Raw genomic sequence first — 25,214 nt, forward strand, 5'->3', positions numbered from 1 at the left:
CTTCTGCCCATTTGCCTGCTGGTTAAACCACCACTGTAGAAATTATAAAACAAAACTTTTTTCCCTTTATAAACATCTATCAGCATCACCTTAATATGGCCCACAGCACCAACACTGCCTAGCTTTTAAGTTCTCAGAATCCAGCCAGAATCTCCCCTAGCACATTATAACACATTTTACTGGCTTGAGCAGGGTAAAACAGCCGTCTCCTCAAATGAATGGCTGCTGAGCTGCAGCAGCCCCTGCACGAGGCCGGGCTCACCATCTGTGTTCCTCCCAACGTCCGAAGCCCGTTCACAACTGCCAGCCCTTTGAAAAGCCAGCCTGTTTTTCTGATTGATTCACTTTTTAATGAACTGGGAAAGCCTGTGAACTTAAACCCTGACACCTCCACCTCCCTGCCTTCCTAGCCATCCCTGCAGCAATGTACTGATTATATTTCAAGTTATTATGGGATTAATACAGCTGCCCCCGGTGCCTCTTTCCCCTGAACTTCATCAATAAAAGTTGTGTTCTACTCTTACTCTGGTTAGTTCAGGTTCTCCTGAATCTCTCCTTGTAACCTGTGACAATGTTGGCAAGGCTGTATCATATCAGCCCTTCAAAGCTGCCAACACTGCTGATGTTTAAAACCTACTTGTGTCACAGCCTTGCATAAGCTTTGTGTATTTAAGAGGACATCTTGAGCTTTGCTATGCACCACATCAGCTCTCTAAGTGGGTAGCACATACTTAGCAGTATTGAAAATAATGAAATAAGATAATCCACCAAAAAACTTAAATAGATTGTGCCAGTGTCATCTTTCTTTGAATTCACAGTAGAGCTTTTTTATAAAAAGTATTTTATGCAGGCAAGTTCAGCAAAAGAAAAAAAATAAGATGGGGGGTGCAAAAGACCTGAACCCAGCAGAGTCCAGTTTTCCACAATTTCTTTATACAGTACAAGCTTTAGGTTTACTTTTCTTCTTGGTTTATAGGTTGGGGTTTTTTCCCCCTCCCAAGAATACGATTTTCTAAAAACATCATTAAAAATGTAATTAACTGGCTTTTTCTTTGGAATGTCTGCAGTTGTTTACAAAAGAATTGCCACACAAGCTGCCACCTTCAACTGTGTTGAAGCAGGGAGGGATGTTCTTGTTTACAACTGTGCATCAATTTCACAATATATTTAGTTTTGGTACAAGTTACATATAAAATTCTTACTGAGTTTAATGTTGCAGCAAATATATAGTAAGTGAGAAGGATTTATCACTGGCTGTAATGTCGTTGTACATATTCAAAATATATGGTGATGGATATATACACATGCACATGCAAACAAAATGGAAATATATTTAGTTTGAGATCTGATTAATTGTTCTTGCTTTCATTATTCTCATTTTGCACATAGGAGAATGGAGATCAAGCACATCCATGAAAAGGGTGGCTGGCTGGGATGGCATCTGTGAAGCAGCACAGTCACCAAGGAGCAGGTTGGAGAAGAAACAGCACTTTTGTACCCATGGCATGAGACAGGGGCCCTGAGGAGTTAGGCACCCGCTGTGGTTGGTGGGATACAAACAAATCCCCGCGGAGTCCCGAGATGCTCCCATGAAGCATAAAATATCTATCCAGGTAAAACACTTCCCTCAAGATGTTTTATTCAAGCTTTTTTCTTAAAGAAGAAAGTGGTAATTTTCCCCTTTAAATTCTGTTTTCTTTTTCCCCCTCTGTTTGGTCTCTCCCATAAACACAGAGGCCAGAAGGCTATGCTTAAATAATTCATCTACAAATTTGCAATATCTTTTTGAACTATAGCAATTAAACGGAAAATAGAAAAATCAGCTCAGCATCCTGTTTGGATGTAATTAAAGGTATAATCTGTTCCATTTGAATACTTCAGTGCTTACCCTTCTTAAAACAACAAATAAGAATAGTAGCTCATTTGCAATATGCTTTTTTTTCCAAGTCAGCTAAAAAGACTAACTGATGAAGCAAGAATAATAATTTTTAAATGTGGCATAAGCACAAAAATACCAACTACAGCTTTCAAATGATTGCTGCAGATCTCAAGTGCAATGAGAGTTTAGTAACAAGGGGTATAAGCTTTATGGCAAAACACTGAAGTCTTCCACTGTTTGGTATCAGCATCTCGATATGGCTGATATAATTACCTATCAAATACATCAGTGGAACGAATATCAGACGATATCCAAAAATATGCAAGTGGGATGCAGATCAGCTCCGTCTTTTAGGGGCTGTTTGATCTTAACGGTTTTTTCTAAGAATAAAAGACACATACTGCATTCGTTACCCCTTTGTTTTCTGTAAGCAGCTGAAGATTTTACAGCACAATAAAGTTAGCCTATTAATGGCTGGCTTATGAGTTTCAGCTGGGTTTTTACCCTCCTACTGGACATTTCTTCACTGCTCAAAGAAATTGAAGTCAGGTGTAAAGTTAATATCTGCCTTGTTCATTTATTCATATTGTAAGCAATCAAGATTTCCCCAAATCACAGGGCAATCTCTTGCCTTTTGAGAATTAATACAGGCCCCGTACTCTCAACTTAGTTTAAAAAAACAACTGGCATAGGTTCAATGGAAGCAATGATTATTCTGAGAGGTTATGGTGAACCACAGAAGCTGTTACTGTTAGTGAGAACCTTGCTCATCAGATCCCCTAAGAGGAAAAGTATATGGATATTTCAAAATGTAATTAACAGCATATTCCAACAATGTGAGAAAGAAACATTGTCTGGTTTAGCTGCAGAGGAATCTGACTGCACTGGGAGAGCTTTGGCACCAGAGGGGACCCTGGCCAGAGCTGGCAGAGGTGGCAGGGCAGGCTCTGTCTGCAGGGGCTCCTTTCATGCTGCCCACCTCACTGTGTTCAGCAGAACAGCACCCTCCTCACAGGCAGCTTCCCTGGGGCCAGCACCCAGCCAGGAAGAACAACATTTTTCAAAATGTCCATTTTCTCTATACTATACTCTCTCAAAAAAAATTCTTTTGGGTCAGGCATGTCTCAAGTCTAATTTTGGTCTTAATGCTACAGTTTGTAGGAGTGTCTCAACAAAATTGTTGAGGATTTTTGTTTTTATTTTGTTTTTTTAAAGTTAAATACATAATAGCGAATAAAAACAATTCTAAAAAGCAAACATTGTATTTTTAAAACATTTTGATAATTTGAAAAAAAGGCAATTTTCAAGCTACAGCATTTGTAAGCTTAGATGAATAATATAGCAGAGAACTGATTTAAAAAGATAAAATTATCACAAAAACATAAGAGCAATATTACACATGGGAACAAAACAGCAAGGTCTCCATTATGATGATGAACATGAGAGAACTTTCAGCTTGCATTTGTTGAAAGTTAGCACCTATTAAAATTTCCAGCCTTCCTGGGGTGCATGCTCTGCTGTTTGAAAGCCCAAGCCCTTTCCAGGACTGGTGCTTCAGGAGCCCGAGCCCCTCAGAGCCTTCCTCAATTCTGCCCTCCTCCAGGGTGGGGTGAAAAAAGCCTCTGGTGGGCCACCCCCAAGTGCCCCCTTACACCCTATTGCCTCCCCCTCTGACCTGTGCAGCCTCCTGCACACCACATACATTTCTGTGAGCTTAATGCTACAACTACTGTGAAAAGAAACACAACAGTAGAACTCATTAAAAAATACCCACAGAGGAAGGAAAAAAAAATTCCTCAACACAGTAGCGTCTGTCTCCAGTAAACAGGGCTCTTTTCAGGCCTTGGGCTCAGACATAAGACCACTCCAGCAGGGTGAATGAATTACTGTCAGCTGGGCCATTTTCACTTAGGTTTAAGCACAGGCATTTTACCTGCCATTTGCCGGGAGCCAAGAGCTGCTCAGGTGACATTTGTTATCCCTGTGCCACCTGACCAGCAAACCTTGTGCAGTTTCCCCAGCAGCAATCACCCACCCCATGGGTCATACTGCAGGGCCCCAGCCTTCACCCCCACAAGGAACAGCTCTCAGAGACAAGAACCTGTGCCTAAATGAAGCAATGCTTATCTCATGCATGCCACAGGTGTGATGTCATCCCCTCTGGCGGAGGAACCAGGATGTCTACAGCCTCCACTCTACAAAAAATGCAGGAACTAAAGTTACCATCTCAGACTTTGTTAAAATATGGTGATAATTAAAAAGCAAAATTACCACTACAAAGTTAATTCCTTTCTGAGTTCTTATAAACAAGTTTTTAATTTGCACCAAAAATTTACATTTCAGATTTCCAGTCAACCAGGAGCGGTACAAGCTTGGCCAGGGACTCCAGGCAGTGGCTGGTTGGTTCTGCAAGGCCTGGGGGAGGAGCACTGTGGCTTCCTGGGAATATCACAAGCATGGAGTTGCCAGCAACCCCCAGGTGCACACAGGTAAGCCCATCAGATTGCTTTAAACTCTCATCCTTTGTATGAGCATGAAAATAATCACTGTGTCAGATGAACTTCTGCTTTTTATTAAAAAAACCCAAACAAAACAAACCAAACTTATAAGGTAATTGATTGCTTTCTTCTAGTCTTTTATTAGTTATGATTAAGGAGCTATAGTAGCCCTGTTTACACAGCTCTAACAAGTGAGGACCTGCAGAACGTTATTGGCTTGGGGCCCACAACTTGCTGTCCATTCTCCACAGAATCAATCTGGAGCTGAAAACATCCCCGTAGGAAGCGTACACATCCCTGCTTATACAGGAACAGAAACAGCAATAACTTCAGGTCCTGTAAGCTGCAAGTTCAGCTCACAGAGATCAGCCCTGACTTGTCATCGCTCTCAGCATGCTGGTGATGAGATCAGAGCTCTTCACAAGGACTCATACTTCCAGCTTGACAAGGGACAGAGGTGAGCGTGTTGCACTCACCGGTACTGCAGGGAGGAACCGAGAGCTCCTCTGTTTAACATGCAGTCACAGCACTGCCAATCTAAAATGGCTGATCAGTAATACTTTAATTGCAGTTTCATAGAAACAAATTGCTATTTAATTGCAATAAGCTTGTCTGTGGCTTAGCTGGACTGACAATAGGCATACACCAGGTAGTAACAGTAACAAGCAGCAACAAGGGCTGTGTGGTACTGCATGTACAGGAGTCTCAGGCACTGCCATCAAACGCAGAACACAATTTCACACTGATTACATGTAATACTTAAAAAAATGCATATACATAAATTTCCTAATTTCGATTTGATTTTTTATTTTAATAGAGCTGTTCAGAATAGATACTTGCAAAAAGCTGCAAGCTTCACATACAACTACCAGCAAAATACTTTGATAAATATTTAAATTGAAATGATCTTTTGGAATCACAGAATCAGGTTGGAAAAGACCTCTGAGATCACAGAGTCAAACTGAACACCTCTGTGTCAACCAGACTGTGGCACTCAGTGTCATGTCCAGTCCTTAAACACCTCCAGGAGCACTGACTCCACTGCTCTGATAGCAAGGCATACTCTGCCAGTGTGTGACTTTTGGGGGTTTTTTAGCATTTACCCTAATGTTAGGTGATGCAAATTTTATCAGTGTTAACTAACAGGGAAAAAGGGAGACAAACTCAGTGTGGTTAATATTCTGAAGATGTAACTTAATTTCATAGGCTTCATTTTGTTAAGACATTCTCATTTTATATTTCATAAGATACTGCCTAACCTGTTAAAATATTTAAAGATAAATCATGTAGGACTGAAAAGACAGTATCTTGTTGCAAACAGAATTTGGTTTGGAAAAGCTTAATGTCCCACTGCCTGCCAGGATGCGTAAATCTCATAACTAGACAGCTGGATAGGTAAAAACATTAAACCCATTTAGAGGGCAATCTTTTTACAAAATTGTTTCATTAATAAGAGTGACAATTTATATGATTGAGATGTTTAGATGCAGTATAGACAGAGCATTTTATCCAGGTTCATGAGGATGATTTCAGATTAGTAATATTTCCTTTGATTTTTTTTTTTTAACAGCATTCATTTTTGAAAGTATGGGAAGCTCTTACTGAATGATTATTTGACTTTTCAGCAGCACTAAATGCAGAGGGTGTATTTCAGTCTCAGAGCAGCAAATACATGTGTTTTTTCTTTACAGATGTCCTTAAAAAGAAGTGATTTTTCACGTAAGGACAAATCTAAGTGTTTCCAATAGCCTTCTGCCCACACCTACTGTCCCCATTACAGCCTGTTTCATTGTGTGAAATGCCTCTGGTTTCAACAAAGTGTTTTACCTAAAGCAAGAATACTACTTAAATATGTTCTATTGTATATTCATAGCTCCATTAGTCCTCCTGCAATTTAGCACATCAAAGCAAAGGCTTCATCACTTGCATGTGGATTATGCTAACATGAGTGACATTTGTAATCTTATAGGTCTCCAACTTAAGAAATGCTTTTAAAGTAAGCTATTAAATAGGTAGCTGTGCTTTACAAATGAGTCATATAATAGTTTATTTAAAGCTGTTAATGAACTTCAACCTCTACATCACTAAATGCTATACTACATTACTTACTAGAAGTTATTAGCTATCTTCTTAGCACTTCTAGGTTATATTGGACAACCAAAAATCCGTACATGTTAGATTTAAACACTGTACCTTGAGTGCTTATACTGGAATAATATAAAAAGATGTCTACAGTCTCACTAATACTTGAATTCTATATTCATATGACTTCAAGTGTCTTTTCAAAGATACTAAGCAGCACAATTTGCAGGACTCTGAAGACTTTAATGCCAGATCAAAAAGCTTAGAAACTTATTTAAAATACCCACAAGTGCATTTAATTAAAAGTCATACATAGTGTCAGTCATTTATGTTGTGCTTTATATGCAAGTAGTCTTTTGTATTTATTGTCTGATATTGTACATTGCTACATTTTCTTTTCACTAAAATAGTGTTTCTTCCTCATGCACTGAAGTGTTTAAAGAAGAAATGCAGCAGCCCTCCAATATACTAGAGGTCATGAAGTAGAATCTGAAACAAAAATATCTGCTGTTGGTTGTTTTTTTAAATCAGCTTTTTGTGTATTGGCATCACAACAAAAATAAGTCAAGCTCACTCTATAACCAAGCAACTGAGCAGTGAACACCTTCTAAAAAAACAGAATTAAACAAAATAATGATGTGTTATAAGTATTTGTTTTCTATAAAAGAAAACATAGTAGAAAAAGAAAACATCTAAATGCAGAGTATTACTTAATATTGATTTGCTTTGAACTGCAGCAAAGGCAGAGTTGCTAATTGCAGGTTCCTGACTGAAGGCATACAGTGGACAGCCACAGATCCACGTTAGTATTCTTGCTAAGAACATAAAAAGATTTTCTTTTCTGAAAAGTATTCTGCACAGATCTACCATAAGATAGCTGATGGGAAGGGCATGCAAAATTAAGTTGTTCCCTTTCTAAGCGTAGCGGTGGCTCTGCTGCTTTCGGGGGAGGTGGTTTTTGTTTGTTTGCTTTCAGAGAACAGATCATATTTTGAGATCAGCTAGTTCTCAGAAACAGCCCAGGAAACAGGTTTTTCTTTCCTTAAGATTATCAGTGTTGAAAAGTTAAAGTCTCTCACCCCAGCAAACAACTTGATGTTGTTCAGATCAGAATAGCTATTGTATTCTTTTTCATGAATACTCAATTCTAGTGCTCTGCATGAGGTACAGACCTTTCGTTGGCTTTTGTTTTTTTGACCTCTTATGCTACATTCATACCCTCTTATGCTTGCATGCTCAAGAGACACAGACACATTCTTAACACAGAAGGAACTGGAAAGAAAGAGACCACAGTACCTCTGTGTGTGCTGTAATTCACTGCAATGGGAATTATAATGTACTTGCTGTAACCAGAATTAAGAATCTCCATGAAAAAAAAAAAAATACAATTTTGTAGTACTCATTATCCTTGCCACAAGTAACATGGTCAAGTAGTTTAGCAGAGTCTTTCCTGGCATAGGACAAAAGAAAAAATCCAAACCAAACCCCTGCTTTTAAAGGTAATTGACAATTAAGGTAACGGCTAGGTAAGATGAAGGTGCAGAATGTTTTGAATGTAATTTAAAAAAAAAAAAAAAAAAAAAAAAAAAAGCAAAGCTTCTAAAACCCATACTCAGTTTTGTTTTACTTTTTATTATTTAAATACACCATACTAGAGCAAATGTCTCTGAAAATATCACAAATAAAAGATTTTTCTTCATTCAGCAAATTAGAAGTAGGTGAAAATTTCTACACAGTAGCTGCTATGAGCCTGACTTTTTTTCTTTTTTTTTTTTTTCTTTTGCCATGGGAAGTAGCAACATTAGGACAAAAACACTTACATGCATACATACATTGTATTTTACAGAGATACAATAAAAGTGTTTGTGATAGAATATCACAAAAGCCACATCTTTATCTCATGTTCAGTTTGATTGAAACACATTTCCTTACAACACTTAAATATACAAAGAGCAAATAGAATGTTGTTAAGGTAAAACAGGGTACAAACTGGCCAGTGCCCTGCTAATTGTTAATGAGGGTAGAAAGCAGATTTCAATGCTTCTTTTAATTAGCTTCATTAGTCATCTTCCCCACCCGCCCCCCCCAAGATGTCCTCCGGTGGATCTTTTTTCATTTTCTCTACAGTCTCCCATTAGCCCAGGTTCATGGAGTCCTTAATGTTCATATTCAGTCATTTTAATACACCAATAAATGTGGGAAGGGCAATCAAGAATAAAGAAGGTGCAATGGTATGGAGCTGGCATTGATGCTAGCTACAAAGGTGACTTGTCTACTTGGAGACATGGGATCCATCTGTGATGAACAAAATTTGAGATGAAGGCACGCATTCTGCATTACTCTGACCTTTTAGCAGACCTGTAAGAAATAAAAATGGGTATCTTAGCTAAATTTGAGATAGGAAACTACAACATGACTGCTTTTGTTTTTCCCTATTCACTAATCTCTTTTTTATTAGACTACTTTCCAACTGTGACTTGATTAAGGCTTTCTACACTGTCCATTCATACTGCTAACATTTCAACTTTAAATAGCAAAAACCAAACATTTTTCACCGTTCCACTACTAAAGCAAACAGACATGAAAAAAAAAGAGACTGCAACAAGAAATAAGTGTACTTTCTGGTAACAAATCATACAGTGAATAAGGTGGTTTTTCTGGGCTGCATTTGAAAGGGAAGAACCATTATGCCATGCCTTTGAAGAAGCGAGTAATATGATCTTGTAATTGGAAGAAATAGTGTGTAAAGCAAATATGAAGTACAGCCAATATCCTCCCAAGGCAACTTTGGTTAATATGCTGCATTGCACAAGAGCTAAATATAGATATTTCAGGATTCCCTCCTCCCATTTAAATTCCTCATCTGGTACGTTAGTTAATGTTACATAAACATTTTAATATATGAAGTCAAACATGTGCTTTTATACTGGTGTTAATGAATTGTGATAATTAAAAGTGTCTAACTCAATAAAAATCTAAAGTTTCATAGAAAAAATAGGAATGATCATCCATAGTCTTCAAATACAATCTGTTTGCAATTACCAAAATGAAATAATATGTATTAGATTTTTATGGCTTTTAAATGACATTTTGCGCTTCCCAGGAAGTTCTTTTTTCACCCTTTCTCTAAGTTACTAAAAGCCTGAGGTCTATTAGTAACTGCAACCCCCCACTTTCCAGCTAATTAAAGTAGTAGAGGCTTGGAGGTTTAATTCCCCAGAGCTGAAGCTCAGTGTGAGAAAGGTAATTTGTCTGTCCAGAACAAAGATTAGGGAGCAGCCAGCAAGCATATTTAATAAATGAGCATCAAATATCTTCTACTATGGACACAGACAACACCAATTATGTAACTACAAGGGAATTGTTGAGCGATACATAAACTAGAAGATTTTTAAGATCTTCTGTAAGAGACGCAATGTAACTCATACTTTATTTAAAAGTATGCAAGCTGAAGACAAGCATTTGTTACAAACATTGCCAACTGGTGGAAAATTTACACTTTTAGTAGGTGGTAATACTGTTGCAAACAAGAAATACTACAGGAATACTACCAGCACAAAAAAAAAAAAAAAAGCAGAGAGAATTCTTTATACAGCACCTTTGACTGAAATGGCACACAGGACATCACAAACTAAGTTTGCACTCTGCAGGCAAGCAATACTGCGTTTAGAGAAAACAGGGTTTTTTTAAACTACAGGGCAAGTGATGGGAAGTTATAACTTACACGTGCAAATTGCCTCAGGGAGGCAAAAGGCAGGAATAGCAAACATCCCTGCGTTTGCCTCCTTAAAAAAACCCCAAGTTTTAAACCAAGTTAGGCCATGCAACCTTTCCTGCCTGCACCGGGCACCTGCACGCTGCAGTGAGACAAGAGTAAGTTCGTAAGTGTCACTCTCATATGCACAACAAAAATAGGTTTTAATGCTGGGAGTGTCTCAATCTTTTTGGTTAAATAAAACAAGCAAACCTGTGGATATTCTGCTATCTCTCTAATCTCTAGTGACAGAATAATATGGAAAATGATTGATTTGTAATGTCTAATAAAAAGTATCTGTTACAGGCAACTCTGCTACAGTGGAAGAATACTTTTAATCAGTGGCCCTAAAACATGCAGCTTTCTGGAAAACATCTCTATTGTTAAAATCTTTGGACTGTTAAAAAGCAAAATATAAAGCATAGCTCTCTTAGCAACTGCCCCTGTAGCTTCCAAAGTTCCAGAAATCTGACATATGCATGAATTATCAACTTATCTCTTTAACTGTGTTTGTTTACTGGAGTTTTGGTGCTCTGCAATTCCCTTTGAAAACCGGTAGGAGAAGGTGGAACAATTTCTAGAGAGATTGTATTATAAAGAAAAAAAGCCCCTCAAACTACATGTCCCCCCAGCCTTCTCCCCAGTAGCTGCTCATCTGCCTCAGCTCTGGCAGCAATGCCACTGCAGTCAGTGACAGGAGCTAACAAAAACCTGCTCTCACCATTCTCCTTGCGTTTACTCCCACCAGGTACCTACAGCCACGAGCTCGGCAAGCCCAATCCCGTTCTACTTCTTTTTCCATGTTCTATGTTCCTCATCATGTCTGCTGCTTTTATTGCAACTAAATCATTTTTATATGTTTTGCTAAGGCAGAGAAAGAAACTGATAAAACTAAATGACAATTTAGACACCTATTTGAAGTTACATTAAAGTTTACATTCGTAGAAGACAAGTGGATAAACCACTCTCAGAATGGTAAACCTTTTACTGCAGTGTATAAAGATGAATGGTTTTACCTATATTTTGAAATGGGATACCTATAAATATTCATTTAACAGAATCACTGCTAGCTAGTCTATATTAGAGATTTGTTTCATTAAAATTCACAACAGTATAAATCTATGAATCTTTAACTGTATTTGTACTTCCTTGAGAAGAGGCTGCACATTCTCTTCCAATCTTAATTATCTTTGTTCTGCCTAACTATGTAGCATTTTTGTACTCAATTCTCTCATCACCTCGATTGACAAATTAAGTAAATAAAAAAGGTTCATGCTTTATATTTTGATGTAATTACATTCATTGTATAAGACTTGAAAGAATACTTAAAATTAATCAGTAAATTTATGCACAGAAAAAAAAGCAAACACAGATATTGAAATGTAGCAACACAACCAAAAAAAAAAGTAAATTAAAGAACAGTTTCTGTTTTCTTGGACATATTTCTCCGCTGACTAAAAGCACTAAAAAATATACTGTGCACTACAGAATAGATCAGCCTAGCATTTGTCCTAGATTTTTTTTTTTTCATCTTCCAAATTCCTAACTTGCAGATAAATGTTATTTTTTGTGATCCTTACAGACATTAATGAAGTTCCTATTGTAAATCTATAAAGAATTACCAACTGAAGTGTGCACTTTTTGTTTCATTGCAATAACTCAGTGCTGTGTGATTGCCTGGGTTAATGATGAAAAAGTCAAATATACTATCAGAGCTGATGGAAAAATCTATCACCAATCTGAAATTAAAATTCATCTGTGGTCAATAAGATTTAATATCCATGCAAGTGGCGCTGTAAAGAGTAAATGAATCAATGTCATCAATACATAATCAGTATGAAATATGATGTGAATAAAATTATGTGCAAGAGTCATACATCCACTCTTTTCTGGACCAGGGTGGAATGAACAGTCTCTTAACTCAAGGTTGACAGTAATTGTTACAAATTAGGCACAGCAGTTATCAAAATGCACTCACTTGCATAGCTTTAGGACTGATTAAGATGATTAAAATACATCTAAAACTATCTAGTTTCAGAGTTACAAGACAACTGTTGATCAGAATTTTTTTTTTCTTCTTCTTCACTCTATGATCTGTACAGTCATTATTTACTAATTTAGCTAGAAACCAAAACAATCAACCACAGAAATACACAATCTCTAGTTGAGCTATTAGTCTTATGGAACTTTAAGAAAATGGCACTTAGGTTTTAAAATCTGAGTTATGACACAGGCAAGAAAATACTTCTGAAAGAGTACCTAAGCATGATTCCTCAACTAAAATCTTAATATTAAAATGAAATACATTAGTTTAGTCCAGGAACCTTCTCTTCAGAAGACATTTATTTCCATATTAAAGGATCTAATTTTCCTCCCTCAGAAACCATCTCTCTTGTAGCCCTTAATTTCAAGATTATAAAATAAAATACTTCTCTTTCTTAGAAGTTTGTATTTATGTATGCTCTCCATTTTGCTTTGTACATAAGGAGCTCAACACCTGTACAGATGCACGTGCCCAAACCAAAATAAACTGACTCACCCTGTATGTCATATTTAAAAGGTTACTATTTTCTCCCCACACCCTGTGCCTAAATAACTTAAGGCAAGTTCAGCTACTTAAAGGTCTCTTTGCAAGGGCAGGGAATGTCCACTATTAGAATGAAAAGAAATTGATCTTCATTTAGCTCTAAGAAAGCTTATTAGTAATTGTGGAGTATTCACCTTCTGGTCTGGCAGTAGTGGATTACTCTGAAGTGAATTCAAATGGCCATTGATGAGAGCTGTAGGTCTATCATGTTCACAAAATAAACTGCCATTGATGTAGTGAAACCGATCTCCGGGGACCAGGCGATTCCGGCAGGTAGAGCATGTAAAACACTGGCAAAGGAAAGAGACAGCAAGTGAAACTACTGCACAAATTAAGTATGCTGCAGGTTTGAAAATTACACTTCAGAGACTGCAAGTGCAGTTGAGATATGGAGCTGCTTGGTTTCTAGTATCTCCAAATATGGCATTAGTCTTACCTGTTGGGACTATGCAGCACATAACTCAAGCAGAGTTTTACCGATTACGAGGAAACAAAGTCATGCACTAAGGAAAGCTTTATAATAGATACTCTTTCTTCTAGTTATTATTTTTCACTTCATTCATAAGCAGATGCAGGTTTTACACTAAAGAGGCATAGCAGTACTTATCAACTGCTAAAAATGAAAGTACACAGAAAAAACCCCTCACCTTAAGATGATAGACATTGCCCTGTGCCCTCATGACCAGCTCACTAGCAGGAATGGACTGTCCACAGGCACTGCAAGCACCACTATTTCCAAATAACCTGAAACAGAGGTGATGGTTGTGAATAATTTAATACACAGAAGGCTCTAGGCATTTTTGCACATCACTGCCATGGTTTATTACACAACTATTTTAGACTTCTGACCCCCATCTTCCAACTTCCTTATGTTTCATAATATGAAAAAGTATCTTTTTGTGTAACAACTGGTAGCTTCACCTTACCTTGGATGTGGTTACACAGGATTTAATCAGAAATATTGACTTACACCTCTAGAAACACAAACAATTCTGTACTACACACATTTTATCAGATTACTGGGTTCATCATAAAAAAAAAAAAAAAAGATACAATTCATGACTGGAGTTTAAATGCATTGTGTCCTTGAAATTATATGAAGAACTCTTTTGTACTTTAATCATATCTTGAGATATGAGTCATCAAAAGGGTTAAGAGGATTTGATTGTATATCTAAGAAGACATCATGCTCAGTGTATTGAAACTCCAGTAAACCTCCATCAGTGCAGAGTTTCCATTAGAAACTCTCTGCTATCCAGGTTGATATATAATGTGTATGGGTTAACCTTTTCAATCATGGTGTCAACACTTTAGATTTGCCTCTGCTCATCTCTTTCATCCTAACCTTCTCTCTCTCTTGATAATGAAATGCTTGCTCCAACTTCCCTCTATCTGCTCCTGAGTCCACAATTTAGATTACTTCATCTCTGCTAGCAACAAACTGAATGAAATTTCGATTTGAGCAGAAAGTAATTTACCGGGATCTGGACCCATTTGTCATCATATCTCTCTGGGTGTTTGCTGTATCACTGCAGTTTTCCTATGCAATCAAATGAGACCACAACATCTGCCATTGGGGGGGGGCACATGCAGTGGGGGGAGGGGGGAACAGGCAGAAGAGTGGTGAAGAAAAATATATACATAATTCTTCAAATCCATTTAAAGGCACAACACATCGATTCAAAATATAATACAGTAATGATTATTGAGTTCTACTTTTACAGGCTGCCTCAGCTAGAATTAGAAAAACCTTTATTTGCTTTTGCGCAAGTCTCTAATAGACACAAATATTTATAAAGACTACCACAATTCATTTTGCAGTAAAAAAGGAAACTGAACTAGCTGGCAGGGTCACAGACCCACTTTTCCGCACGATGTAAAACACAGTAATAGGATTTACAAATTAGCGTATTGGTGTCATAATAAATATTAATATTTGCATCTCCTTCCTGTCCAAATAAAGTCATAAAATTCTGTTTGTGTCAACCTAGGACACGCATTACAACAGAATACCCGTAATCTGAATGATTGCAGTGTGCCTCTGTATAAAAATAATTGCTTTGAATTTTCAGAATCTGAGCTTGCAGAGGAGGCTTGTCATGTTCAAACTACTAATTTGCTGTCGCCACTTTATTGAAAATAGCCTGTAAGTTGTTATTAAATGTATCGACTGAACGACAGAGAGAGTAGTAAAACTGCCCCTTAAGATGGCTTTTAATAGGAAGCTGAGAAACAAATTTTGCAGCAGCATCGATTTGAAGAGTTCAATCAAAACTCCATTTCAAAACTAATTAGTCTGAGATCCACGACACATTGACACGTTCTTGCAGAATCACAGCGGTTACAAAGGGAAAGCTGAACTAATACATTGTCAGGACCTCCCGCCAAAGGGACTGCACTGTCTGGAAACTAAAGGTCCCTTATTAGGGCATCTTCCAAACCAGGACCAGTTCCGAACGACATACCGAGGTTACTTCCAAAGCACTGCAACGTGCATTTTTCTTCCTCCATCGTTACTAGTAATGAAGTTGGCACTAGAGACAGTGCACAGGAAGGGCTGTGAGAGGAGGCAGAAGGCACTGCTACATTTCTGGAGCAAAGATCCAACAGTCCAGAGTAAGGGGGAGGCAGCAAGGGCATTGCTGGGTAGAAGGGCAAAGATGGACAGATGATGTCAGTTGTCCAGGAGAATCTGAACATGGTGAGCTCTCAACCCCCCCTTCCCCCTGTACAACTGCACCACCCAACTGAAAACACAGCTTTCAGAATACTGATCTCATTGCACTGCTTGTCTTCATTAAGCATTCATTTGTTATACTATTCTCTCTGAACTAGAGTGGTCCCACACCTTGAATGTCTGTGAATTCTAATAAACGGCGTCAAACTAATCCTGAGGCTTTCCACACATCTTAAGTTTTCCCCAGGCATGTTCCCAGAATAACTCTACTTTGGGAAGCCACTTCAGCTAAACCTTCTGCTAAAATTTCTAAAAATTACTTACAAACTCAGAACACCTTTCCGCTGCTTATTATTATTTACCAAGAAAATTAAACTTATTTTTCCTTCTCTACTGTTACGAATGGGTTTGTTCTGTAATGCCATTAGCAGGAAGAAGTTTTATCTTTTAAAAAAATGTTATTTCTCTTTACCAGCAAAGGAAGTCTTTCACATTAACTATTCTTTACTGAAAAAGTTGTTTTGCATGGTTTCTGGGAAGCTGGAGAGCTAATTATCTAACCAGGGGGACTGTCCAGGACAGTATTTGATTTAAAAGGCTTGAGGCTTTAGGTGCTCAATTAAGTAGCTATCGGTCTCAGACTGGACTTTAATGGGCTCTTTTCTCTTTAACTGCAGCAATGGGTAGAGATACCCCAGGTCAGGCTAATTAAAGCCAGGGGACTCTTTAATTGTGATGACAGAATTGGTTTCAGTTTCCTCTTTGGGTCCTCAGTCCAAGAAGGTCATTAATATTTCAACATTTGGGCAATGCAATCAATCACAAACATCAAGAGGTTCCCTGTACGGACAAGGCAGCTCTTCTACACTTAGCAGCATTTTACTGAGCCACCTTAAATTAACTACTGTGTGGTTCCAACACAGCATTCCCTGCACCCCCAAATTATTCTAGTTTGGTTTATTTTTCTTGTTGATGGGGCTTTTTTGGGTGGGTTCTTTTTTTTTCAGGACTTTCTGTAGGAGAGTGAGAATGAAAGCAGCAAGAAATCTTCTCAACCCAGTTTCCCATCTTGCTGCTCAAACTACAGCATCAGCAGAAACACATCTCTAGCAACTTGTACTAACAAAATAAGGTTCTACTGCTTTCCAAAATCGTGGAGACAGATTTAAGCACTCTGATTCTTGCATGACATGGTGCACATTTGTGTCCACATACATACACCCAAGCCCTAGCAAAGGGAAATGCACATCCAGACCTACTGATCCAGAAAGAATCAGTGTTTTTGTACATTCCCCACATTTAATCTAAATTCTGCACCAGCTATATTAAATGTAACAAAGAAAGGCAACACAGAAATTACGCCTGAAGCAAAGTCCATTAAAGGTACTTCAGAATAACTAGAGACCAAGCACCTTAAAAGCACCAGAAGCTATTGATACTTAAAAGGGGGGCTGTGCATAATGGCAAGTGCTGCATTAGAGAAGAGGAAGAAAAAAAAGGAAAAAAAAAAAAAAACAGCCAAATTACGCTTGGTTAATTCAGAGTAACAGATCTGCCCCCAAGTGAATTGGAGGCCTTGAATTAATTCTGTTATGACAAATCAAGATAAACGTTCCCCCTAAATTGCATGCGATTTAATTAATTTTTGAGATCCTGTTTTTTTTTTTTTTTTCCTAGCTAATAGTTCACATGCTCCTGTACTGTCATTGTGCTTGAGTGGGCAGACTTCAAAGTGATATTAAATAACCAACTATTAGATTTACCTAGCACGTCCTATTGGAAAAGTGCCATTTAATTACCTAGCCTGTTCAATTAAAGGGACAGCATTCCCTGAATATAGCAGCTTGCCGCTGATTACCAGGGAAATGAACTGGCTGCCGGCGGCCCCCTCCCCGGAGCGGGCTCTCCGCGGCGGGGCCGGTCCGGCCGCCCCTCGCCCCGGGGCTGCGCCGAGCGCCCGCCCGGGAGGGCGGCGGGCGCTGCCCCTTTAAGAGGCGCCCGGGCAGTCTCCCCCTCTCCCCCTTCCCCACCACTCCCTGCTCTCTCTTAGAGGCCAATTTTGTTAATTAAATGTTTTGTTTGCGACGCGGCTCTCATTCATTTCGGACACGTCATTCCGAGCAGATCTAAGCCAGCGACCAGATCTCATTAGATAAAACCTATCAGAACTAAGAGAAAATGGAGGAGACACTAATTAAAGCTTTTAATTGTGCGGATTCGCTGCCACGCTGCTGCTTTATCTGGCATCTCAAGGTTGGGAGGGCTGCGCTCCGCTCCCCTCCCTGAGCGCCTTGCTCGCCATGGGGAGGGAGACGAACGGACCGGGGTTTTCACCTCCCTCTTTTCCCAGGAACCTTGGCCTTCAATAAAAGCTGCAGCTGTACCTCTACGGCCAATCTGGTTTGGGGGCAGAAGGAGGGAAAGGGGTGTGCTGTGTTGTTTAAGCAACAACAAAAAAACCCCACGTACAGCCTGAGACAGCCAAAAAGCTCATTAATAAATGGCCCTGTGGTCCTGGCCCGAAGGAGTCAAGTCCCTTTCACCTGGCACCTGCCGGGCCGATCAATCCTCTTTCCCATTTTGTCAGTCGTGTGCAGCGTGCCCCGCGTCTCCAGCTGAGAACTGTGCCCGTGGCTCTTGCCTGGGGAAGAGAACGCGCCACCACAAACGCCCGCCGGAAAACTGAGAGGGGAGAAGGTGGCAGAGGGGAACCAGAGAGACTCGATGGCAGAATGGCACTGCCTCCACAACCAAATGTGACCATTGCAATCACAGGAAGGGCGAGGGCTTCGCTCACACCAGCATGGCCCACGAGGAGACCTGCAAAGTCCATTTCCAGCAGGAAAGCTGCAAGTTAACGCAGCTCTGGCAGCACCAGGCCATCCTACCCCACCTTGAGTGTACAGTGTCCAGTTCAAGTTTCAGCAAGCATCTGTCCGAGTTATTTTTGCAAGTCAAATTACACAGATCTAAAGAGAAGTCAGGCGATAGGACAAGGAGATCAATTCAAACCCCTCATCTGATAAAGCACCCTATTCATAATCGCCTACATTAAAATAAACGAGTATTAATTTTTGGCAACACAAAACCAGAGGACTGCGATAAGCTTGCCTGAACTTGCCTCTGGGACACAGTGGACGCATCTTCTCTTTTTAATTAGTAGCAATCAGACATGAGGGTTTGTTTGATGGTGTTGGTCGAGTGATGAATCTGTACTATTTAGTGCATCTTAACAGAAGTGTCAATTTTTCCACTTCAAACGAGACTCTTTCCCTAACACCGTTCTGCTCTATTTAATTACTATTCTGCCAGGCTTAGGCTTGCTGCCTAGGATGATGACCAAAAAGCACCACTGTGCACCCACAATGTGCTGATTTTTTAACATTTCTCTCTAAAAATACCTCTGAAACTAGCAAAGCTAAGGCTTCAGTTCCTCAGACATACCTGTTTCATACACTTAACATATACTAACCACAGCCACGTACTGGGGTCAGAGACTGAGCTATCAGAGTAACCAAACCTTAACTCCATCCTCTTAACTAAGGAGGTCTCTGGGCACAACCCACATCTTCTCAAACCCAAGTTTTACAGCATAAGCAAACTTGTAACATTTGATGGCTGCTTTTCGTAGGGATTTGTTTTCTTCAGAGGGGAAAAAAAAGTAGAACTTCTTGGCCATCAGTAAGAAGGGAAATCCTGGGTTAACTCTTGACATTTACTATTAACGAGGAGCCAGAAGCATTTAAACAAAACACAATTTGTTTTAACTAAGCATTTCTGTGATGCTGGGAAGGTATGGGGCTTTTTTGTTGTTTTTTTTAATTACTGAATGTTGAAACAGAACACCTCCTTGAAGCATTCATGTGCATCAGTCTATCAAACCATTTACTCAAATTAAATGTGTAATCCTTCAAAATGCCTCCTTTTAAATTAATGAGTTTAAGTAGCTTGAGTTCACCTGAAAAGATCGTATGGGCACCTGACCTCATGAATTCTTTCTATTAATTATATTGGAAACTTGTTGGAAGGGATACTCTGCATAATCTTACTGTACCCCAACAGATGCGAGATTAGTGAGGCTTAGTTCCCCCTACCCAAATCTGTGGCATTTAAAGCAAACAGCTTCAAAAGAGGAAGAGATAAGAAATAAAGGGCAAGAGCATATACCTCCTCTGCTATCTCCTGCATTGTCTATACTGGAAGTTAAGAGAAATATCAGTTCAAAGCTTCTCTGTAACAATGCTGAGACAAACATCATACCACAGTTTTTTTCCTATAAGTAGAATCCGTGGCTCTCCAACTGATGGTTAATCAGCTCTTTCACAAGGAGAAGAGAGAATGAGTCATTCTGTTTCCACTCAAAGGAGTTTAAAGGTGCTTATGTAAATATCATAATTAATCAGATACTAAAGGCAGGCATTTCATTATTTAGCACCTCTGCCACAGCCTTATTTAAGCGCTACGATTTTAACATTTACTGTTCAGATATGCACACTTCTCCTTCAACACTACAACAAAGCAGATTAATTTAGCCTCTCTGATTGCTGTTTATTTTTAGTTAGGACTTGTTTTGTGCTGACAAACCACTTTAAAGTTACAGTCGTCGTTCAGCCCCCCCAACTCCTTCCTCCACTTGGCAGTCGCAACTCGCCCTGGGCTAGGCGCTAACAACCGCACCCGCACGTCTCTCCCTCCTAATGAAGGAGCCATCCTGAGCCAGCCCACCCCTCTCTGCCCTGAGGACACCCACCACGAGGAGTAAGGGGGGGAGAAGAGGGAAATGGAGAAAAAGGCAGCGAGAAAGGGGGAAAAGCTGTCCTCACCGGCCCGGCCGTCGCCTCACCTGATGTAGTCGTTTCTGCAGAGAATCATCCCGCTCTTGGTGTAGCAGGAGGTGCCGATGTCCCCCAGCTGGGCCTGGCAGCAGGAGCACTTGAGGCAGCGGCTGTGCCAGTAGCTGTCCATGGCGTAGAGCAGGAAGCGGTCGGCGATCTTCCCCCCGCAGCCGGCGCACCTCTTCCAGGAGAGGGAGCCCGCCGTGACCGGGGGCGGCTGCGCGCTGCCGCCGGGGTTCACCATGGCCTGCGCGGAGAGAGGGGCGGGGGCGGGTCAGCGCCGGCCGGGCCGGGGGCTCCGGGGCCAGCAGGCCGGGCCGGGCCGGGCCAGCGGCGCTCCGGGGCCAAGAGGCGAGGCCGGGCCGGGCCAGCGGCGCTCCGGGCCGGGCCGGGCCGGGGGCGCGGCCGCGCAGCTGGCGGGGAGCGGCGGGCGCGGGGGGCAGAGCGAGCGCACCCGCCCCGCCGCCCCCCCGCTCCAGGCTTGTGCAGCTGCAGCTCACAAGTCAGGAACAGTCCCGGGGTTTGTTTTGCTTATGAAAAAAAGTGTGTGAAGAGTGGAGGGAAAAAAAAAAAAAAAAAAAAAAAAAAAGTTGTGAAACTGGTTTTTCAGTCTAGGAGAGGCTCCGCAGGCTCGGGGCAGTAACGAGGGGCTCCGGACCGGCCCTCGAGGCCCTCGGATTTTATTTTTTGTAGTTTTATTTTGGAGAACTAAAAACATCCAGAGAAAACACTCCAGATTGAGGACACTAGCCCGAATAATAGATCATTGAACTTTAGGACGCCTGTTAACTTCCTACACAAACATACTCAACTTTTGTCTCGCTAATCTGCCTTTGATCAGCAGTTTAAATGCTAAAGCTTTGTTACTAAAAAAAAAAAAAAAAAAAAAAAAAGAAAAAAAGTTTACCGGCCCTAGGAAAGCAGCAGAGTATTGAAGTGCATCGCTCCAGCTGCGGTTACTCTGGCCGCCCCCGAAACTGCCACTAAGGGCATTTTTCACTTTCTAATAAATGCTTTATGCAAGCAGGACAACCGAGAGATAATATAGGAATCAATTCATAAAGCTTACTCTAAACCGATTAATTTGTTGCCTTCAATCCAGGGTCCAATAAACTCCCGGTGTTCCTCTAGTCACTTATACTATAAAAAGATCAAGTTATTTACTGCCAATTAAGCAGCATGTTTTGTCTTTGTCCTTTGTAAGCCGTATGTGCTCATGCCGAGGCATCTGGCTATCTGCTAAGGACCTTCAGACTGATACGTTCAGAGCAGCGAGCACGAACTTTTCCTGCCACTGGCCCAACTCGGCTGCAGGAGGAGAACTAAGGCCGATTTAAACACACATTTCCTCAGAAAGAGTACCTGGAGGTACGTCCAATGACCGCACAATAAACCAGAAGAACTGCACCAATTAAGCTGTAACAAAAACCCCGAGACTTTGGAAAGAAAACCACTCTAAAAGCCATTAGCATTGCATTTATCCGAACGCATCGTGTACCTTTATGTAAATTGATTTCTGATGCATTTGTTCAAGGAATTGCCTTTTGTTACAGTTTCCAGCTACAGCCTAATGAATCTGCATTTCCTGCTCCGAGTCTTTAAACCGTTTTCCTATGCTTTAAATCACTTCAGATTTCTTAAAAGAAAAAGGCTCCATGCCACCACCTTAACCTGTCTTTGTCGAAGACAAATATGTATAAATATAAAATGGGAAACGTTACACTGAGAAAACCATCCAGTAACCCCATTAAGCTAAAGCTCTTAAGGACAAGCAATACCTTAATGCTGATTAAATCTAAAAAGATGAATCAGGAGGACTGACCAGAAAGTGACTCCCTAGATAACTAAGGACGGGCCCTCATCAAGTTTCATTTAGAGTTGGGGGGGGAAAGCTTTTAACTTGAATAGGCTTACTCTAGTAATTACAGAGCCAAGCAATTTTGGTCCTGGGATAGGAGTCAGTGAAATAGAAAGCAGAGCTAGAAGCTAGAGGCAAAATACCCCCCTTTTAACAGCGTCTCTGGTGCTTTTTAAATGGAGACTAAGGGAGGGAGAAGCGGAGAGCTGGAAATTTGTAGTACAAAAATGGATGCTTAATTCATGTCTTGGTTTTAATTGGGTGATTCACCGAATTTCTCCTGGATTGAAACAAAAGACTGTGTGTGGGGCAGGAAGAGAACCGGAGAGCAGAGAAATAGAGAGCTCACTTTGATCTTTTCTGCCACTGTTTCAGAACAGTGTTTACTACGGGGGAAGCGGGTGGCCCAGCCTCCCCCCACCCCGTCCCCTCCATTCACAGCCGAGGCAGCAGAGCCCTTTCCCGGCGGCAGCTGGGAAGGGGGGTAAGGGAAGGCGCTCCGGCGGCGGCCGCCGCCAGGCTTTGTACGGGGGGCCGCGACAATGCCCGGGGCCCGGGCACCGCGCACACGAACGCAGCGAAACACGGGGGAGCGACCGGCACTTCTTACCTGCTTCCCCTCTATATTGCAAAAGGCCGGGGAGCGCCGCTCGGGGTGCCTGGAGAGCTCTTCTTGCAAAGAAACAAGCACAGCGCTCGCCCTCTCGCCGGCTGGAGGCAGCCCCCCGCCCGGCAAGGGGCAGCCCAGGCTGGAAAAATATAGATATTGCTATGAGAGGCGTTTGCCCGGGTTCTTCCTCCGGCTCCCGCTTCCCGGGAGGGGAGCTGCAGAGCTCGGTCCCCGCTGCTGAGCCGCACACGCAGGGCGCCGCCGCCGCTCGCTGCTGCAATCGCCGGGCAAGTTTGGCAATGTGGCTTCACTTTGTGCCGCTTCCCCCCGCTCCCCCACCTCCGCCCCCTCTCCGGGCTGCGGCGGCTCCCGAGCCTCCCGCGGCGCGGAGCCGGAGCCGCGGCCCGCCGGAGCGCCTCAGCGGAGCGGACGAGTTTGAGCGGGGCCGGGCGCGGAGCTGTGCCGGGATCCTGCGGCGGCGGCGCTGGCGGGGCGCGGGGGGCGGCCCTTGTGCCCGTCTAAGCGTGAGGCTGCAAGTGCGTGTGTGCCCGCACGGTGCGCGTGTGCCCGCTGCCCTCACACATGTGTTACTGACAGAGCAGAATCCCAACTACACTCCGGCTCGGCGCCCTCGTCAGCCCGCCGCAGCCAATCCGCCCCCGGCTTGTTCAGGCGGAATAATAAAACCTGCCAATCCCCGGGAAGACAAAGGAATGAGTGAGAGGGGAGGGAAAAAAAAAAAAAAAAAAAAAAAAAAAGAGAGGAAGGGAGGGGGCGAGGAGGAGGAGGAGGGGAATGGAGAGGAAGGAGGGAGTCAGGTGGGCAGCGCTGGCCGCGCCGTCCGCCCGGGCGCTGAGGGGAGGCGCGCGGCCGTGAGGGCACCGTCCGCCCCGCCCCGCCCGCCAGCTCCCGGCCACCAGTTGAGAAACTTGGCGGCGAGGGCTCGTCCCGGCTGTCCCCGAGGGCAGGCCCGCTCCGCCCGGAGGGCGATGTCCCTCGGAGCCCTTCCCGGCCGCCGGGCGCTCCCCCCGCCGCCGCGGCCCCGCCGGCCCGGCGGACGCGCCGAGGGGAGGCGCGGCCGCAGCAGCCGCCGCTTGCCGCCTTCGTGGCGCCCCCCGCGGCCGCGGCCGGTCCCGGTGCCCGCGCCCCGTCCCGGGGTCCCGCTCCGGGGCGGGCAGAGGCGGCGACGGGCCGTGCCCGGCTCGCCCTGCGGGCCGAGGGGCCGTGTCGGGCTGTCACACGTTCCCGCGGGAGTGCGCTGCGGGACTCCGGCGGGCACGGCCCGCGGTGGCCGCCCCAGTGGAGGTTTCGGTGGGTTAAGCAGCCGCAGTTGGCGGCGCTGCTCGTCAGCAGGGCAGGCAGCTGCATTGCTGAGGAAGAAGCCCGGGGATGACGGCAAATCGGAAGAAGTAATGTTTAGAGGGGACGCTTAAAACTGAAAAACCCACTACGTATTAAGTGCACGCCTGTGAGGCCTAAATGCAGCAGACAGGATGAGCACAGCCCCGGAATAACGAAGTGCTCCTGAACGCGGGCGCTGGTGCCCGGCACAGGGGACACACGCGCCTCTGTCACCCCGCGCTCCGCTCGCAGGCCCCTCACTCCCGGGCACATTCCCGGGATCTGTTAAAGGACAGAAAAACTTCCTAACTGGAGTTTGTCGATTCCAGAGCGCTGACGTAAGCAGCAGCCAATGCAGCGGCGCTCGGGCGGGGCGGGCGGCGCGGTGCCCGCAGGTACGCGGAGCTCGGCCCGGAGCGCTGCCGAGCGGGCGCAGGGACGCTGCCCGGCCGCCGACAGCCTGGCGCGGGGCCAGCTCCGGCACCCGGCCCGGGTGCGCTTTAACCACACCGCCGCCTGTGGGTCTCCCGCAGCCCTGCAGCCCGGCCTGGGCTGGGCACGGCGCCCTGTGCCCAGCAGCCACTGAGAGCTGCGAGGAAAAGCGTCTCCCGGGGAGAAATGTACGCGGGAAAACGTGCGCTTAGCGTACATATGGCGGAGATACATTTTGCTTCTAAATTTATAGAAAATAAAATACCGACCTCTGAATGGCACCACAGGTATGATTTAAACACGGGTGAAAATTCTATTTCTGTGTTTCTCCATAGACTGGGTTATGTTCAGAGTTTGCTTAAAGTGGATTTGGAAGCTCATGGGAAAGCTTCCACAGGGAAAGGGGAGAGGACCAGTGTTATGGTTAATTTTTTTTTTTAGCATAGGTCTATGAAATGTATCATCTGGATGTAATCTCCATGTACATATTACATTTAAACATACTCAGCAGTTTTAGATTTGTTATATAGGATCTGCTACAACTTAAAATACATAAAGCAACAAGGCATGCTACAAATAATCAACAATCACTGATATTTTAGCTTTCTAACAGTTAAGAGCACAAGAACAGAGCAAATGCCAAGCTAAAATAAAATCTACA

The 25,214-nt window shown here is 42.8% G+C and overlaps 2 protein-coding genes across 2 annotated transcripts; one reads left to right on the forward strand and one right to left on the reverse strand.

Moving 5' to 3' along the window:
- Positions 1 to 8,071: 8,071 nt before the first annotated feature.
- On the reverse strand, positions 8,072 to 23,186 carry LMO4 (LIM domain only 4). Its single transcript, XM_056497643.1, has 5 exons — positions 22,781 to 23,186; positions 20,321 to 20,559; positions 13,448 to 13,544; positions 12,935 to 13,090; positions 8,072 to 8,817 (listed from the first exon to the last, which is right to left on the reverse strand). The coding sequence occupies exons 2-5, from the start codon at positions 20,554 to 20,556 to the stop codon at positions 8,809 to 8,811; spliced, it is 498 nt and encodes a 165-aa protein (XP_056353618.1). The 5' UTR covers positions 20,557 to 20,559; positions 22,781 to 23,186; the 3' UTR covers positions 8,072 to 8,808.
- Positions 20,555 to 24,173, forward strand: LOC130256318 (translation initiation factor IF-2-like). Its single transcript, XM_056497834.1, has 3 exons — positions 20,555 to 20,824; positions 22,546 to 23,497; positions 23,701 to 24,173. The coding sequence occupies exons 1-3, from the start codon at positions 20,555 to 20,557 to the stop codon at positions 24,171 to 24,173; spliced, it is 1,695 nt and encodes a 564-aa protein (XP_056353809.1).
- Positions 24,174 to 25,214: the final 1,041 nt, after the last annotated feature.

This window comes from Oenanthe melanoleuca, chromosome 8 (genome assembly GCF_029582105.1).
Source record: "Oenanthe melanoleuca isolate GR-GAL-2019-014 chromosome 8, OMel1.0, whole genome shotgun sequence".
Lineage (NCBI taxonomy): Eukaryota > Metazoa > Chordata > Aves > Passeriformes > Muscicapidae > Oenanthe > Oenanthe melanoleuca.